Source organism: Podarcis melisellensis (genome assembly GCF_964234715.1).
Source record: "Podarcis melisellensis genome assembly, chromosome: 4".
NCBI classification, from domain to species: domain Eukaryota; kingdom Metazoa; phylum Chordata; class Lepidosauria; order Squamata; family Lacertidae; genus Podarcis; species Podarcis melisellensis.
In genome coordinates this window covers 39,500,371-39,516,269 of record NC_138531.1, presented here as the reverse complement: position 1 = coordinate 39,516,269, position 15,899 = coordinate 39,500,371, and the positions used below count along the sequence as shown (strand labels likewise).

Below are 15,899 nucleotides of genomic sequence, written 5' to 3'. Positions count from 1 at the left end.
TGTGTCTGTGTGTGTGTAGCTGTAGGAGTGCACCTATTGTAGTATGTATACTTTGTAAGACCATGTGCTGAAGTTTCATGTTTCAGGTAATACCTTTTAAAATAATGGTGGCACACATTGCATCGGTTAGTTTAGTAAATGCTACACCATTGGTAGGGACAGAATGGGATAGGAGCCAACATGTGACTCTTGTTTTCTGCCAGTGTCTGTATCAGATTTAAGACGCAGGCTTCTGCAGGCTTCCATGAAGGCTGTGAAAAAAAGTTTCAATACAGAGAGTTGGATTACAGCTCTCTCTAGCTCAAAGCATCGGCCGTTCTACTGCCGTCTTAAAAGGAAGCTTGTAACATGGAGACCAAACCCCCTCAGCAGATTTTAACCTTTCCTGGACCATGAATTAATATTGAGTTTCTCTTTATGTCCAGGTGGGAGATGGATTGATTATTTTTTTTAATAGACTGGGACCTGTAGTTGCCTGCTTCTGGAAATATTTTTTCACTTTTGTATTTTTATATCTAAAAAGTACCTACAAGAAAGAGATGGCATTGTTTAAGTGAATTTTACTCTTCTTTTTTAACTGTGCTGTTTACATCTCGTGTATACACTTTAAGTTTACATGGAGAGTAAGATTCTGGGTATGCATTTTTAAAAACATTAGCAGTTCGTAGAGAAATGAATTTCGAAACGTTCTTCTCCAGCTGTGTGACTTCAACTGTGTAGCAAAGTGTGGACGTCAACCACAAGGATGTACAAGCCGTGGACAACTGTAAACATATTTATAGTGTCTTTTCTACATCTGCTGCAAGGTTCTGAACATGGATCTGTAAAGGTAAGTGGGCTTTATTTTGGAATTGTCTGCATCAATAGGAGTCTCGAGACCACATGGGTTTTCCTGTCTGAAACGATCTTTGGACTACAGTGGCACCTTTTAAAGTTCTTTCTGGGGTGACTCTTAAGTATTGCATAAATAAACAACTTTGACACATGTAATACCGTCAGAGAAGATTTAACAGCACGGTCTAGCCAATTTAAGCATTTTTCTGACCTGCCAGATTTCCAAGGGGAAGACTAAAGTGCATGTTCAACTAACCCATTGAAATAAATAGTATTTAACTTTTGGCTGACTTCAGTCCCTCTGTTTTTGCACGGATCCACTTTAAAAATAATTAGGTTTTAAATACTGTTCCCAAATAACGTATTTGCTACTGCCCTTTAATATCTAGTTCCTAGAAGTTTTTGTCATTCCAGGACATTGTCAAATGTGTGTGTGATTAGAGAAACTCCTTACTGCTGTATAATGTACCAATCCAGTCTGAATAATTAAGGCTGAATTCCTGTATGGTTTGAGAAGTAATTCTTTGCCAGATCTGATATGAGAAATGCCTTCTAAGGTTGGTTCATGGTGTAAACATTCAAAAGATAATATGCTAGCCTCCCTTACAACTTCATTGTGTAAATAGCATATTTACGAGACTTTGAAAGTTTAGAAAAGGTATCAGTGTTCCTCATTTCCTTAACTTGTTACATTCTACTGTTAGCTTCTTCAGTAAATCAGAAAACTGAACTGAAGATTCAAGCAAGAATCCTGTTATGTTCAAATTAACAGGGGTGGGAAGGGGAATGCAACTGCTGGCATTTGGCAAAAATGTGAATCAGCCAGGCCCCAGGGTATTTCTGCAGTACAATGATATAATGCCAATTATATTGCAGAAGCAACATGGATATACTGTGTAGGTCAACTAAAAAGAGAGAGAGGGTAATCATTATTTCGTGCTAGAGTAGAAGTCAGCCTTTCTGGTATCCTCCATGAAATGATTTCCTTTTATCTTATCAAAATGCATTTATTGTTAATAAAATTAAGGCTGCCAACTTATGCTATGCATAATTGCTTGGGAGTGGGCTCCACTGTTGACCGTCCTTGCATAAGGAGTGGGCTACCAATGATTTCTACATAGGAACGAGAAAAGGCTACTTTGTGCTTTCTGTTAAATCTCCGGAGGTTTTGAAATCGTTATTTTTTTACACCAATTACCTATTATTTGCTGATTTTTCTATAGTTTGGAATATATTTCAGCTGATGCAATTCTATACCTGCCTACTCAGAAGAAAGCCCCATTGAATTGCAGAGGGCTTATTTCCAGGTCAGTGAGTACAGAATTGCAGCCTGTGGCTCAAAAGTGCTATGAAACATTTTGAGCGGCAGGTTATTCTAAATCTCAGCGACATCAAGCAGCTCTTCTTTCACATAGAACTATGGGCAGCTTGGTGCGAAGTAGATTGATGGACTGGACTGGCTTTACTATCCTCTTGGCAGGGATCTTATGCTACAGAGAAGAGCCCAAGCTTAAATTATGTCCTTTCTGTAGGGCAAGTGCCTTGAAACATCTATGTGCAGAATTCCCTTTAAGAACATAAGAAGATCCCTGCTGGATCACACCCCAAGACTCATCTGGTCTGCCTTTGGGGGGCCCTGTTTTAAAATTTCCCAGCAGTGTGTGGCAAAAAGTGTTGGTTTCCCTCACCGTATCATATTACAACAGCAGTGTGTGTGTGTGTGTGTGTGTGTGTGTGAGAGAGAGAGAGAGAGAGAGAGAGAGATTTCCTGAACTTTACACAATGACTGTAACCTGCCTAACTAACATGGGCTTGGTCCCAGTATGACAGCAAGTTGAAGCCTGTGTTTCATTAGACAAAGAGAGAGGATCTGCCTGTGTGTGTGGCGTTAGGACCAGAGAGGTGTTGGAGTTTATATACAGCTCGGTGCTGCGTACCTGAATCAGTCAAGTCCAGCGGGAGTGCCTATATAGTTGGCCTCTCTCTTATGTAGTGTTGCTGTTCCTGTAGCCCCCAAATGCTGGGCTTGGCACTCAACTCCATCACTTCACAAAAGGCCAGATACTGCGCCTTCTGGGAAAGAAGAGGAACCATTGCTTTGGCAGTGCCCCTGACCTGTAAAGACAGCTGCTCTGGTTTGGCCCAATTCAAGCAGAGCTCCTCCCACAGGCTTGGGCCAATAGATGGAGAGACCACAGAGGAAGTTTTGGAAGAGGTTGGTATGAGCTTGTAGAGACAGAACAATGCCTCTCTTGTTGGGTAGGGAGAGTAGCCAGCAGGCACCGGGTGGGAGAAAGTGGAATTTAATCATCTCCAGGAAGCAGCAAGGCAGAAGAAACGTGTGTGTGTGTGTGTGTGTGTGTGTGTGTGTGTGTGTGTAGAGGCTCTTGTCTGGGCAAAGTAGCTTCAGGGTTCTCCCCTCTTAGCATTTGTGAACCTAATGAAAGGCAGTGACACCCAGGGCCGGCCCACCCATGAGGCAAGGTGAGGCGATTGCCTCAAGTGGAAGGATCCATAGCGGCAGAGAATCCCAATGTAGATCTTTATCCCACCCCCATTTCCAATGTCGCTCTTCATTCCCCGCTTCTTCCCTGGTTCCAAGCAGGAGTTCAGAGACAATGTCCAGGCTTTCCTTTGACCAAAGCCAGGATGTTTGCGGTAAATCTCCATCTGCCTTAAAAAGGTACTTGACCCTATGGACGTGTGCACTGAGCAAAGAAGATTCAGGCTCTTTATTGAGAGGTTTTTTTCTCCCAGACAGCTGTTCCAGAAAGAGCTACGAGGGGAAGTTTGGCAAAGCCAAATCTGAAGAGCAGGTGCTGTAAGAGACGGTTCTTCAAGATGTTTCTTCTGCCCTAGGGGAGAAGGAAGCACTGTACTTTTTTGGGATCCAAATTGGACTTCCAGGCTTGGATAGTCAAGTGGCCCATTTTTTTTGTATGCAGTTTTGACTAATGTATTCATTTTTGCAAACAGTGCCCCCACATTATCATTTTTGTCTTTCCCCCCACTAATATATTCATTTCATGCACACCTTCCCCTTAAGTATGCTTTGTTGTAAACATACCGGTAGTTTGGTGGGAACTCAGAATAACTCAGTCAATAGAGCATGAGACTCTTAATCTCAGAGTCATGGGTTCAAGCCTCACACTGGGCAAAAGATTCCTGCATTGCAGGGGATTGGACTAAATGACCCTTGTGGTCCGTTCTAACTCTACAGTTCTATGGAGTGCTGCATCACAAAATTCAGGTAAGTACGAATTTTAAAGGATGTCTGTGTTTTAGTTCTTTTATTGTTTCAGAAAGTGAAAACTTGATAGTTTCACCTTTAAATGTGCACTGAATTTAATTTCTGCTCCCATCCCTAGGTGGCCAGCTATCACACCCTGCTCTAACCCAGTAAATAGCCAGGCCACCTCAACACAGCTCAACTGATTAGCCATGGGGATATTCTCTATGTACATGCCTGCTTAATTAGCAAAATTTGAGAGATGAGAGATCAAGCTTATTTTTCATTTAATACAGCAATTGGAAACACAGCCCAATGTTCCAGGGCTACCGCCACAAATTACATTTCATGGCATGTGGTGTGAATATTTATTTCCTCAGGAGTTAAGAAATTTTGTAAAGTACACATGTTGTCAATAAACATATTTATTGGCTTTCTGAACCCTCTGCTCCTTTCAATTCCTTGTGACTAAAAGTCATGATGAGCAATGGTTTCTACATAAAATAAATGTGGTCACAATATTCCGGAAAATTGATCCCATCAATTCTCCTGGGGAGTGCCATTCTTCTTGGGAGATCTTGAAAGAGAGCCCTCTCTTTTAGGCTGTTACCATGCACCATGTTTTTAAAACAGCAAGAGCAGATAAAAAGCACACTTTTTTAACATCCCACTGCATGTCCTTGATGTACTTATCATTTTGAGGGGGAGTGGGGAAGGTAAAGGAAACTTGGAGAGCTTTATCCAGCCCCGGGCCTTTTTTATTCATGAAAATGAGTAGAAAGATATGCCCTCCCTTTCCAGTGCTTCAGAGTTCACAAGAAATACAATTCTGTGTTTTACTTGGTTTTTAATCATGTGGCAAGCTGTTACAATAAATCAAAAACAAAAATCCCAAGACACAGTAGCTAAGGAAATATTAATAGCTTTCAGCTATTGTATGTATTCCATTTTGGCTGGAGCCACCAGCCAGGTTCTTGTATCTCCCGGACTGACATTTTTGGTACTGCTTGGTCATAAACCTCTTCCACATGCCAGTGGCATGGCATTGTACCCTCTGCGTGTGTGCCAGGTTAAGGAGCTTCTACAGCTTGGTTCCTGGGTTGCTTGAAAGCAAACCATGTTCGATAAATGTCCTCAAATAATTCATAATTCCCCGTGAGTCAATGCTGCAGAGTGTGAAGACCACGGATGCAACTTCAGGAGACAATAGGGTCTTCTGAAATGGAGGAACAGTCTTAAGTTCCTAAATCTACCTCCCAGTTCTTCTCTCACTGCTCTCTTGTTATATGCTGGACCAAAAGCTATGACTTTTCAGTCTCCCTGGGAACCTAATCGGAAGACACAGTCTGTGTTAATGCTGTGAGCACTTCCATCTTGTGCATGCAACAGTATGCTTTACACATCAAATTAACTGTAAAATGTTATGGACATTGTTGAATGTTTTTCATGGCTACTGTAAGTCAGTTCTTCATGATTCTACTGACTGGATATATGTTTGTTTATCCCAAGGCACTTCTTGGTATGCTAGGGGAATTCTTTGTATTTTCTATGATTAGTAATTCTTGGTCAGATTTGAACAAGGGACAGACTCCTGACATTTTGGATCATTTATCCAGCAGTATCTCAAGGAGCACCTCTCTCCTTATGAATCGACTCAGACCCTGCAACCATCATCGGAGGCCCTTCTTTGTGTGCCTCTTCCAGGAGAGGTCTGGAGGGTGGTAACACGAGAACAGGCCTTTTCTTTGGTGACTCCCCATTTGTGGAATGCTCTCCCCAGGGAAGCTTACCTGGTGCCTTCATTACATATATTTTGTCACCAGGCAAAAACATTCTTCTTCTACCAGACCCTTGGCTAATTAAACAACCAATGGCTTTTATTTCTTTTGTTGTTAGTATGCTATGTATTTTTGTGTGTTTATATTGTAAACTACCTTGTGATGCTAGGATGAAGGGTGGTATATAAATTTAGTTAATAAATAATAGAAAAACCATGGGCTGGTGATCCCATATCTGGGATCCTTTGTAACTAATTCTTTAGTTACAAACATTAGAAAATAACACCTCCTTTAATCCAAGAGTAATTATTTAACCCAGCCTGATATATTTTTAAAGTATATTTTTATTGTCTGTATTACATTGGCACATTCAACAGAAATGTGTGCTCTTTGCTACCTAAGGTCTATATATGTAGGCACAGGACTGATCTTCTGTTTTCGCCCCCTTTCTTACAGAGAACATCACTTTCCGCCCTGGAGTGGTCAGAGCAGCAGATCAGGAAAGCTTCTAGCCTGGAAGAGCTTCTTCGCATCACCCACTCTGAGGACTGGAAGCTTTGGAAGTGCCGGCTAAAGCTTAAGGGCATGGCCGGTCTGGATTCCAGATCAGCCTCGCATCGCTCCACGAGATTTGCCGCTGCTTTCTATGATATTGAGATACTGAAAGGTAGGCTCACAGTTTATGAACTGAATATTTCTGGATCCACAGTGACATATGTCAGGTTGCTGTCTTGTTTGTATGCAGAGCTGACCCACCCATGAGGCTGGGTGAGGCAACTGCCTCAGGTGGCATCCTGCAAGCAGCATCACCCCTCTTCCACCCCGCAGCTTAGCCACTGGTCTTCTCCCTGGTCTCTAGCAGCTGTGAGGGACTGGCAGCAAAGCTCTGCAGAACATCTCCTCTCCTACCAAGTTGGCGAGAGGAGAGGCATCGCTGACAAGTCAGTGGAAGATTCATCCCCCTCACCGGACAGTGTGGTGGGGCTTTGGTTGGCTTCTCCTGAAGGGAAGAGCCAATGCTAACTCCACCGCTGGGCAGGAAGTGGAAATCAAAAAAGGCTCTTTCCTCATCACCACCCATACCCTGGTCTGATGAAGAAGACTTACAGAGTTTGCGCTCGCATCCGTGTGTGTGTGTGTGTGTGGCGGGGTGGCGGCTGTGAGACGTTTCTCTTTTTTTGTGTAAGTTTTTTTTATTTGATTTTTAACAAATATAAACACATATAAAATATAATTCAAGATCCATATATCAAGATTGCTCTGAATCTCCTGACTTTCCCCCCATCCCTTCCATGGGTCCTAATAATAATAACTGGACATCAATACTTACCCAAGTTTTAACCATCCAAATTATCCATACTTTTGCGAGATGTTTCTCCTCAGGTATCAAAAGCTCTTTGGCCGCCCCTGTTTTTATGTGAAAGGGAGGTTGTTATGTGTTTTTTGTGCCTGAAACACACACACACACACACGGTGATGGGTCTGCTCCTTGTTCATAAGGTTATGTCAGTGCTCTGAGTGATATAAGCAGGAAGCTATCTTTTTTTTAAAAAAAAAAATCCATTTGAAAATAAAGTAAAATAATATTTTAAGAAGTTGAAAATGGTACAGTTAGGAGTCACCATGTGTCTAGAGATGTCACAGACACTGTCCAGTATGTATTGATATAGTATAGCCACTATACCGAAAGCATCCCACAATCGTGTTTGTGGTGCTTGTTTGGCTGGGAGGAAATGATATTTTGTCGGCAATAAAGCAATGGACTTTTTTTTGCTTGGGGTGCTACCCTGGGAGAAGCTGCATGGATCCCTGGAAGGAAAGCAGAAGCCATGAATCATTTATTCCATGATTTAATGTGCTCACCTGGAAAGGTGTCTACAAACTTGAAAATTCACACCCTGAAAAAAACAAAACAAAAAATTCAATGTGCTGATAGGGTGCTTGATCGAAGTTCTGAGTCTGAAGTGCAGACAGGTGTCAAACCCATTGTTGCAAGCTCTGTATCAGGCATTCTGTCTCATGTGTGCTGAATGCAATATGGGCAGTGGCCTTATGTACCAAAGGAGACAAAAAAGAGGAGGAATGTCCTCTAAGCCTGCTACAGACTTCTTTAGATTTTCTGCACAAAACTAGGTATTTTTCTTTGTTTCCGCTCACAACACAGTTCGAGCAACTCTGCTCTATACAAAGCATTTTTCCACTGCAAGGAAAAATGTAAACAGACAGCAATATTTAAAAGGAATGTGCCAACAGCAGCTTGAAATGCAGAAACATTCAAATGCCTGTTTTTATTAGGTGTGCCCTGATGTAAAACACTTTATCTGCTTGGACTTTTCTGGGCAGGAGCTTCCTGGACATCTGTTCTTACAAAGAAAGAAAGAAACAGAGACCAAAACATTGGAAAGGATGCCATGGGCTCTGGTCATACCCTACAGGTGTGCTGTGGCATCTGCATTTTTGTAGTTAGACCGAGGGTTGCTAACTCCTGAACTGGCTCTTATAGCTGTCCCTTTTAACAGCCGTTTGATCAGGTGACCAAAGAGCAGGTCATAATGTCTGCCGCCATGTTATGAAAAGTTTCACCTGCCCGCTTTGAGCTCATAAGATATTTGCTAAAAGGTCAGGAGAAGGCCAGACATTATTCCTACCCCTTTTCTGGCCGGTTACATCAGAAGAGCTCAACTGGATCAGCCCAAGGGCCCAGTGCAGTCTAGCATCCTGAACTCACAGTGACCCAACCAGATGTCTTGGAGAAACCCACAAGCAGGCCCTGAAGGTCACCATGTTCTCCTCAGTTGTGAGTCCTTGCAACTGGTCTTCATAAGCTTCATGTCACCCCAAGCTGGATCCCATGATGGCATTGGATCATCAGTGTTGGGCAGCATTGTGTGGATCTGGCAGATCATGAGGTTAGTTACCACGTCAGTCCTGCACCTCTAAGCAGGCTGATAACAGAATCTATCATATCTGGGTTTTATAGAACACATTGTAAAGCACAGAAAGGATAAGGGGAGAAATTATAACTACATCAGCTATGGCGGTCAGTTGGTAAAGCTCTCACCTTGATTGAAGCAATTCAGAATTGATCATGATCCCTCTCTTTCCAAATTGCCATTTCAGAGGTGAGTGTGCATCCCTGCAGGCCAACAGGGGACCATCCAAACACAGAAAGGAAGCACAAACTGGTTTGCAGCAGTGCCAGGTTTTTGCAGGGAAAACTCATGGGAAAACCATGCCCATCAGACAGCCCGGTGAGGACTGAGCATGGCCATGAAATGTTGAATGTCTGTTTCAGGGGTGGGTGGGAATGAAATACCATGGCGGAGGGAGCATTCCACTCTGCCACATTCATTGCACAACTCGCTTGGCTCATTTATATTAATAAACAGCAGATGTCATGATGTTGCTTTCCCCCCGTCAGAGTGCAGTGCTGCATCTCACACAGGACTCAGAGAGCAGGCCAGTGAGCTGGTGAGTCCAGTTGTGTGATGACAACTGCCGCTTTTAGAATGGCTCCCTTGTTCTCCAGTCATAGATGAGGAGTGGCAAAGGACTCAGTGCGTGCCGAGGGAGACCTGCGTGGAAGTTGCCAAAGAGCTGGGCACGACCACCAATAAATTCTTCAAGCCTCCTTGTGTGAACGTCTACAGATGCGGAGGCTGCTGCAATGAAGAGAGCCTAAGCTGCGTGAACACCAGCACATCTTACATATCCAAAATGGTATTTGGACTTTTTTCTACTCTTCTGCAGTTTGTTTCTCCTTAACCGTCAAATCCTATGCAGGTTGACTTTGAAGCAAGCCCCTCTTAATTGAATAGACTCGTAGATAGCTCTTTCCTAAGTAAGTGTGTGTAGGAAGACCAGCCACCCAATGGGGTGTCCTCTGGCGTTGAACTCCCATCAACCCCAGCTGATAGGAGTTGTAACCCAAAACACGCAGAGGACGCCATGTTGGGGAAGAACAAGGCCATGAAAGTTGCCCATAGCTATGAATCTATTCACTATGGCAGAGCAAGTGTGGCTGTCCCACATTCACTCATGTCTGTAGAACTATAGACTCCACAATGTGAAGAGGAGGACATGGCGTGAACACATGACAAGGAGCTGCAGGCTATCAAAGATTTCAAGTACATGTTAGACTCATGCCCATCGCATGTCCTTAGGGGCGAATTGTAACTGAAGATTCCTAACATGAAGCTCAATCCTCTATTTTGCTTTATTGAGCAGGAAATGTGGAGGGTATTTAACAATGAGGGGAGGCTATTTAACAATGTGTTTTAATAGTGTAAAAATGCTGTATTTCATCTTTCCAGCTCTTTGAGATTTCAGTTCCTTTAACAAATGTGCCAGATCCGATTCAAGTCAAAATTGCAAACCACACCGGTTGCAAGTGCTTAACAAATGCTCAGCGCCCATCGTACACCATCATACGAAGATCTGTTCAATATCCAGAAGAGGATAGGTAAGATGGGCAGTCTCTCTATCCTACTTTTTTTAAAAGATACACAATCAGTCATGAAGCTTTTCTAAGTGTTCATGAATTGTATGCTTTGTTCCAAGATCAGTGGTTATCCGATGTTTTTAAAAAGTATGTTTTTCAATGTTACAAAGAAAAGTTAATGATTGCTTGGAAAAACAATGTAGAAATATGTTGCATAACATATAGACTTCTCTTCTAGCAGCATTTTTTAATTACTATGGTATCTTTAATATTTACATTTAAAAAAAAGAGAGTCAAAACTGTCACAGGCAGCTGTGGCAAATTAATAAACAGCAGGCAGTTGGAATGTATCGAGGCCCCAGTTTGATGACTTAGCAAATGTAATTCCTTGAACTGTTCCTTTGACGGCAATGAGACTTCTGGTCGAAGTTCCTAAGACACGTCTCTAAATGCAGAAGCTTCTCAACAGACTCTGAGCCCCAATACACCACGGCCATGTGCCGTCTGTCTGCTTAACTCAGCCTTTCCCCAACCTGGTATATTCCTGATGTTCTGGGCTGTAACTACCATCTGCTTCATCCAGCATGTTTGTGCTGGCTGGGTGTGTTAAGAATTGTAGTCCAAAATATGAGGAAGGCACCAAATTGAGGAACCTTGGTTTAATGTATTTGACTAAGCGTAGGGACACGGGTATGGGACACAGGTGGCGCTGTGGGTTAAAGCCTCAGCGCCTAGGACTTGCTGATCGAAAGGTCGGCGGTTCGAATCCCTGCTGCGGGGTGCGCTCCCGCTGCTCTGTCCCAGCGCCTGCCAACCTAGCAGTTCGAAAGCACCTCCGGGTGCAAGTAGATAAATAGGGACCGCTTACCAGCGGGAAGGTCAACGGCGTTTCCGTGTGCAGCTCTGGCTCGCCAAAGCAGCGATGTCACACTGGCCATGTGACCTGGAAGTGTCTCCGGACAGCGCTGGCCCCTGGCCTCTTAAGTGAGATGGGCGCACAACCCCAGAGTCTGTCAAGACTGGCCCGTACGGGCAGGGGTACCTTTACCTTTACCTTTAGGGACACGGGTGGCGCTGTGGGTTAAACCACAGAGCCTAGGGCTTGTGGTTGGCGGTTTGAATCCCCATGACAGGGTGAGCTCCCGTTGCTCGGTCCCTGCTCCTGCCAACCTAGCAGTTCAAAAGCACGAAGTGCAAGTAGATAAATAGGTACTGCTCCAACGGGAAGGTAAACGGCATTTCCGTGTGCTGCTCTGGTTTTCCAGAAGTGGCTTAGTCATCTTGGCCACATGACCCGGAAGCTGTACGCTGGCTCCCTCGGCTAATAAAGCGAGATGAGCGCCGCAACCCAAGAGTTGTCCGCGACTGGACCTAATGGTCAGGGGTCCCTTTATCATTACCTTTAATTAATTTGACTAGCACCGCCCCCCCAAGCTGGCTCTCAAATGCCATTTTTGCATGTATATATTTGAATATTTATATACCACACTTCCATAAGAAATATATAACGAAGCGGTGTGTATACATCAGTTACTTTTTAAATGTGTTCTTAACATATTTATTTGGCCTTTTGTTTCCTTCTAGTTGTCCTCAAATAAACAAACTGTGTCATAGTGGCTGGATGTGGGACAGCGATAAATGTGAATGTGTTCTGGACAAAGATCATCCTGGCAAAAGGGAAGGTATATATATACTAGTACTACTTATATACTCACTTTAATAGCGAAATCTGGACCAGTTAAAAGAACAACGTAACAACATTATGAATAACAACATTATCAAACTGGAATAGGTGGGCATAGGTGATCCCCCCCACTTCTGTAACTCTGTATCCAGGAACAAAAGAGTGAATCTGGGCAGATTGGTAGTTAAAAGCATTTTGCTTTTTCTAGAATCAACTGAAATGAGAAGCTCAGTCAGACAGAAGTAACACTCCTTCATTTGAAGCAAAGCATTTGTCCTCCTCCCAGATACTCCCACCCAACTTTACATGCGCAGCGGGATTATCATCGTCGTCATCATCATTATTGATTATCCTAGGCTATGTGCACCTGGAAAGATAGTAAAATCTGGGCAAGTTTCAAGAGCAATTTCCTCATGGTATGGCATGAGAACCTGATGTTTAAAGCAGGTGGGAAGAAAATACTTACCAAGTGATTTCTAGCCATTGCTGAGACAAATACTGCCCCACCCCTGGGAAGAGAAGCAACTCCAGATAATTGTGATTGCAATTAATGACCTGGAACAAAAGCGCTGCACAGCTAGCGCCAGATGTTCAATGGTGCTTTGCACTTTGTTTTTCCTAAACAACCACACCGCCCCATGCCACAAAGCAAACCATGTGGGAGAAACTAAGGAGGAGTTTGTGAAATTGTCATTAGGGTCTTCTATTCCAAAGGGGGAAGGCAAAAAGCCTGCAAATCCAGGCTAAACTAACTCTTTAGAGCCCAACTGGAAAAAAAAACCCCTAGTATATTCCTGGAAAAGACCCTGATGTTGGGAAAGATGGAGGGCACAAGGAGAAGGGGACGACAGAGGATGAGATGGTTGGATAGTGTTCTTGAAGCTACCAGCATGAGTCTGACCAAGCTGTGGGAGGCAGTGGAAGACAGGAGTGCCTGGCGTGCTCTGGTCCATGGGGTCACGAAGACTCGGACACGACTAAACAACAACAACATATGGCTGTGTATACATCATACATCATACACATGGTGCCGCAGGGGGGAACTGCAGTTCCTAGAATACTTGGGGTGTACGGTACACTTGAAATGTATGTATATTGCTGTCATGACTTTTAAAGTCCATATCCATACAGACTCTGTTTATTTCTGCTAGAATATCAACTTCATCATAGTTTTCAAGCTGTGGATTCCATAGTTCTAACTGTAGGTTGATAGGAGTTCAGATTTCTGGACGCACAGTGCCATAAATAGTGCATTTTATAGGTTAAGTTCAAGTCTTGCTGTACACCTGCAGGATATTACCTTTGAGTGACACCCTATATCTGTGACGTATAGTGAAATGATGAGGTGCCAACATTTTCGGAAGATGGTGAGGAGTTTTATAAATCTCTTTCTCTCTCTGTCTCTGTCTCTCTCTCTCTTCCCTCCAAAACATGTGCCAGGACTCCCTCCACTTGCTGAACTTGCAATGTGTGCACCAAATATGAACTTTGATGAGGAAAATTGCGAGTGCATCTGTAAATGGAAATGCACTGGCAATTTATTTCAGAACAAAGAGAACTGCAGCTGTTACTTGTGTACGGAGAACCAAGACAGTTGCCTTCAGAAACACAAAGAGTTTAATGCAGAAACATGCAGGTAAGCCTTCCTTTACATTTGAGTGCAAGGAGCCATAAGTAATGATTCTGTACCTCCCTTCACATGATCACAATGGACATAGTGTTTTCATGCGTTCCTGTACATACTCCATGGAACAGAAGTGTGCACTTACCACATTGTCTTCTCTGACTTACTGTCTTTAAATAGCTGTGAAGACAAATGCCCATTCCAAGCCAGAATGTGCCCAACCGCTCGGCCGGCGTGCTCGAGGCACTGTTGCCGCCCAAGAGGGGGAAGAAGTCCTCACGGGTCCCAAAGCAGAGAAACACCATGACTGAGCTTTTGTTATCTCCTGTACTACCACTACCACACTGCTTTGCAAAGTAGCTGCCCACTGTTAAACAATAATAATCATGGATACGGGTGGCTTTACTGCTAAAAAATACAATTAAAATCCAGTCTGTCTTCGTTATTAAGATGACGAATGGATCTGCAAGGACATTGCCACCTGACCGCTGATATATGCTACAACAAACTTTATCCTTGTTCTGTAACGGACTACCAGAAAGACCTACATTCATTGATGTTGTATGAAAAAGAAAGTGGCATGTTAGAAGCAATGGGGATATCTTTACCAAATAACTTTGAAATGCAGAGAATATTTCTATGCCTTCAACCTGCTTATTGGTCATATTTCTTTTTAGACCAACTTTTCCAGACCTTCTAAAATTTGGTTCCCTAATGTGTTCAGCACTGAATGATTCGATCTACTGTCTGTCTGTGTTTTATTATTTGGGTTTATCCTAGAACTACTGTCTGATGTGCCATATTTAAAATGTATATAGAAAAATAAAGGCACCAGTTATTAATTAATATGCATTGACGTGTATAATTTCTATTGCAAGCTTGGTCAGAAGGAATGAACTATGACTAGAGGTTTTCATGTGCATCCTTTCATTCCATACACATGGAATAAAAGTGTCCCCACACTCCTCCTTTTTAAAGAAGTCTGTTCTACCACTCATGTGGTAACACTTGGGGTGAAGCTAAATGCTATTCCTGTGGCAGGGGATTTTTAATTTGATGCTAGGGAGAAGGAGGGGAGGTTTCACCCTTCCCTCCAGATGTAATCCTCTCCAAAATCACTCATCTGCATTGCAATTAGCCTTTTTATTACTTTACACCCCGCTCTTCCTCCCAAAGGAGCCTAGGATGGCAAACAAGAGATGCAACAATAAAATTGCCTTAAAAACAATTCCAGTATGGATGCGGATGAGAAAAGATCTCAACTTAACAGGACAGAAGGTTGTAAGCAAGCACTGAGAAGGCATAAAAAATGGCACCTTCCTAATATTCAAGGGGAGGGAATTCCAAAGGGAAGGTGCCACAGTACTCACTAAAGGCTTGATTCTTCCATTGTGTGGAAGGGACCTCCTGATAACAGTGGTATTTACAGGAGGCCCTCCCTCACCTGTGTGAGTGATCAATTGGATATATACGGGCCGAGGCCATAAGGAGAATAATGCCGTAGATCAGGACTATGCCATGTGAGGATGGGAGCTTGTACCTTTTGCCTCCACCCCAGCCATGATCGGAATTGGATCCTGCTCCCAACCCCAAGTCTGCTATTTGCAGTTGGACGGAAATCTGCCTTTGGCTCTGCTGGCTGGGTCTGCTGGGAGCTGAAGTCCAGCATGAATGGGCACAGGTTCCTTGCCTCTGGTTTAAAGGTTTGGTGGCAGAGAAAGCCAATACTGTGTTTTTCAAATACTAGCTTCTTTAAGGGAAAGGACTGTATCTTAGTAGTAAGGCACAGTAGTAAGACCCCTAGGTATAGGGCAATATATAAATTCAATATATAAAGAATAAAATGTACCAAATGTCCCAGGTTCAATTCTGGCTTCACTAAAGAAGGCTGGGGAAAAACAAGCACTAAACCTTTTCCCCCTCACAAAGTGGTTTGACATTTGTCCAAATGGTTCTTTCTCCATAAGACTCACTTATGATGAGGTAGATGGGGGAGTCAAATGCAATTTGGAAAATGGCTTTCGCAGAATGGCAATTTTGTGGACCTGAAATTCATGCAATGATAATGGCTTGCAATTTTTTTTGCAGTAGCTTGCAGCAAATTATCATATGTGGGCTAATCTCCTTTTAGTGTTAAGGGCAATTAACTGACCCACTTTCATTAATGTCTTGTGGATGTAAATTGGTCTAGACTACGGTAAGCAGGTATAAACCTTTCTTTTGGCCTGCCACACTGTGACAGATTACACAGGAAAATATTGTATTCCAATAGCTCCACCTAGTGTTGTCGAGACATTATTAACAGGTTC

General features: G+C 43.1%; 1 protein-coding gene across 1 annotated transcript; it reads left to right on the top strand.

Moving 5' to 3' along the window:
- The first annotated feature begins 221 nt into the window (after window positions 1–221).
- VEGFD (vascular endothelial growth factor D) lies at window positions 222–14,436 on the top strand. Its single transcript, XM_081907679.1, has 7 exons — window positions 222–829; window positions 6,298–6,508; window positions 9,371–9,561; window positions 10,155–10,303; window positions 11,867–11,964; window positions 13,407–13,602; window positions 13,771–14,436. Exons 1-7 carry the CDS (start codon window positions 746–748, stop codon window positions 13,895–13,897), a joined length of 1,056 nt encoding a protein of 351 aa, XP_081763805.1. The 5' UTR covers window positions 222–745; the 3' UTR covers window positions 13,898–14,436.
- The last annotated feature ends 1,463 nt before the right edge of the window (window positions 14,437–15,899 follow it).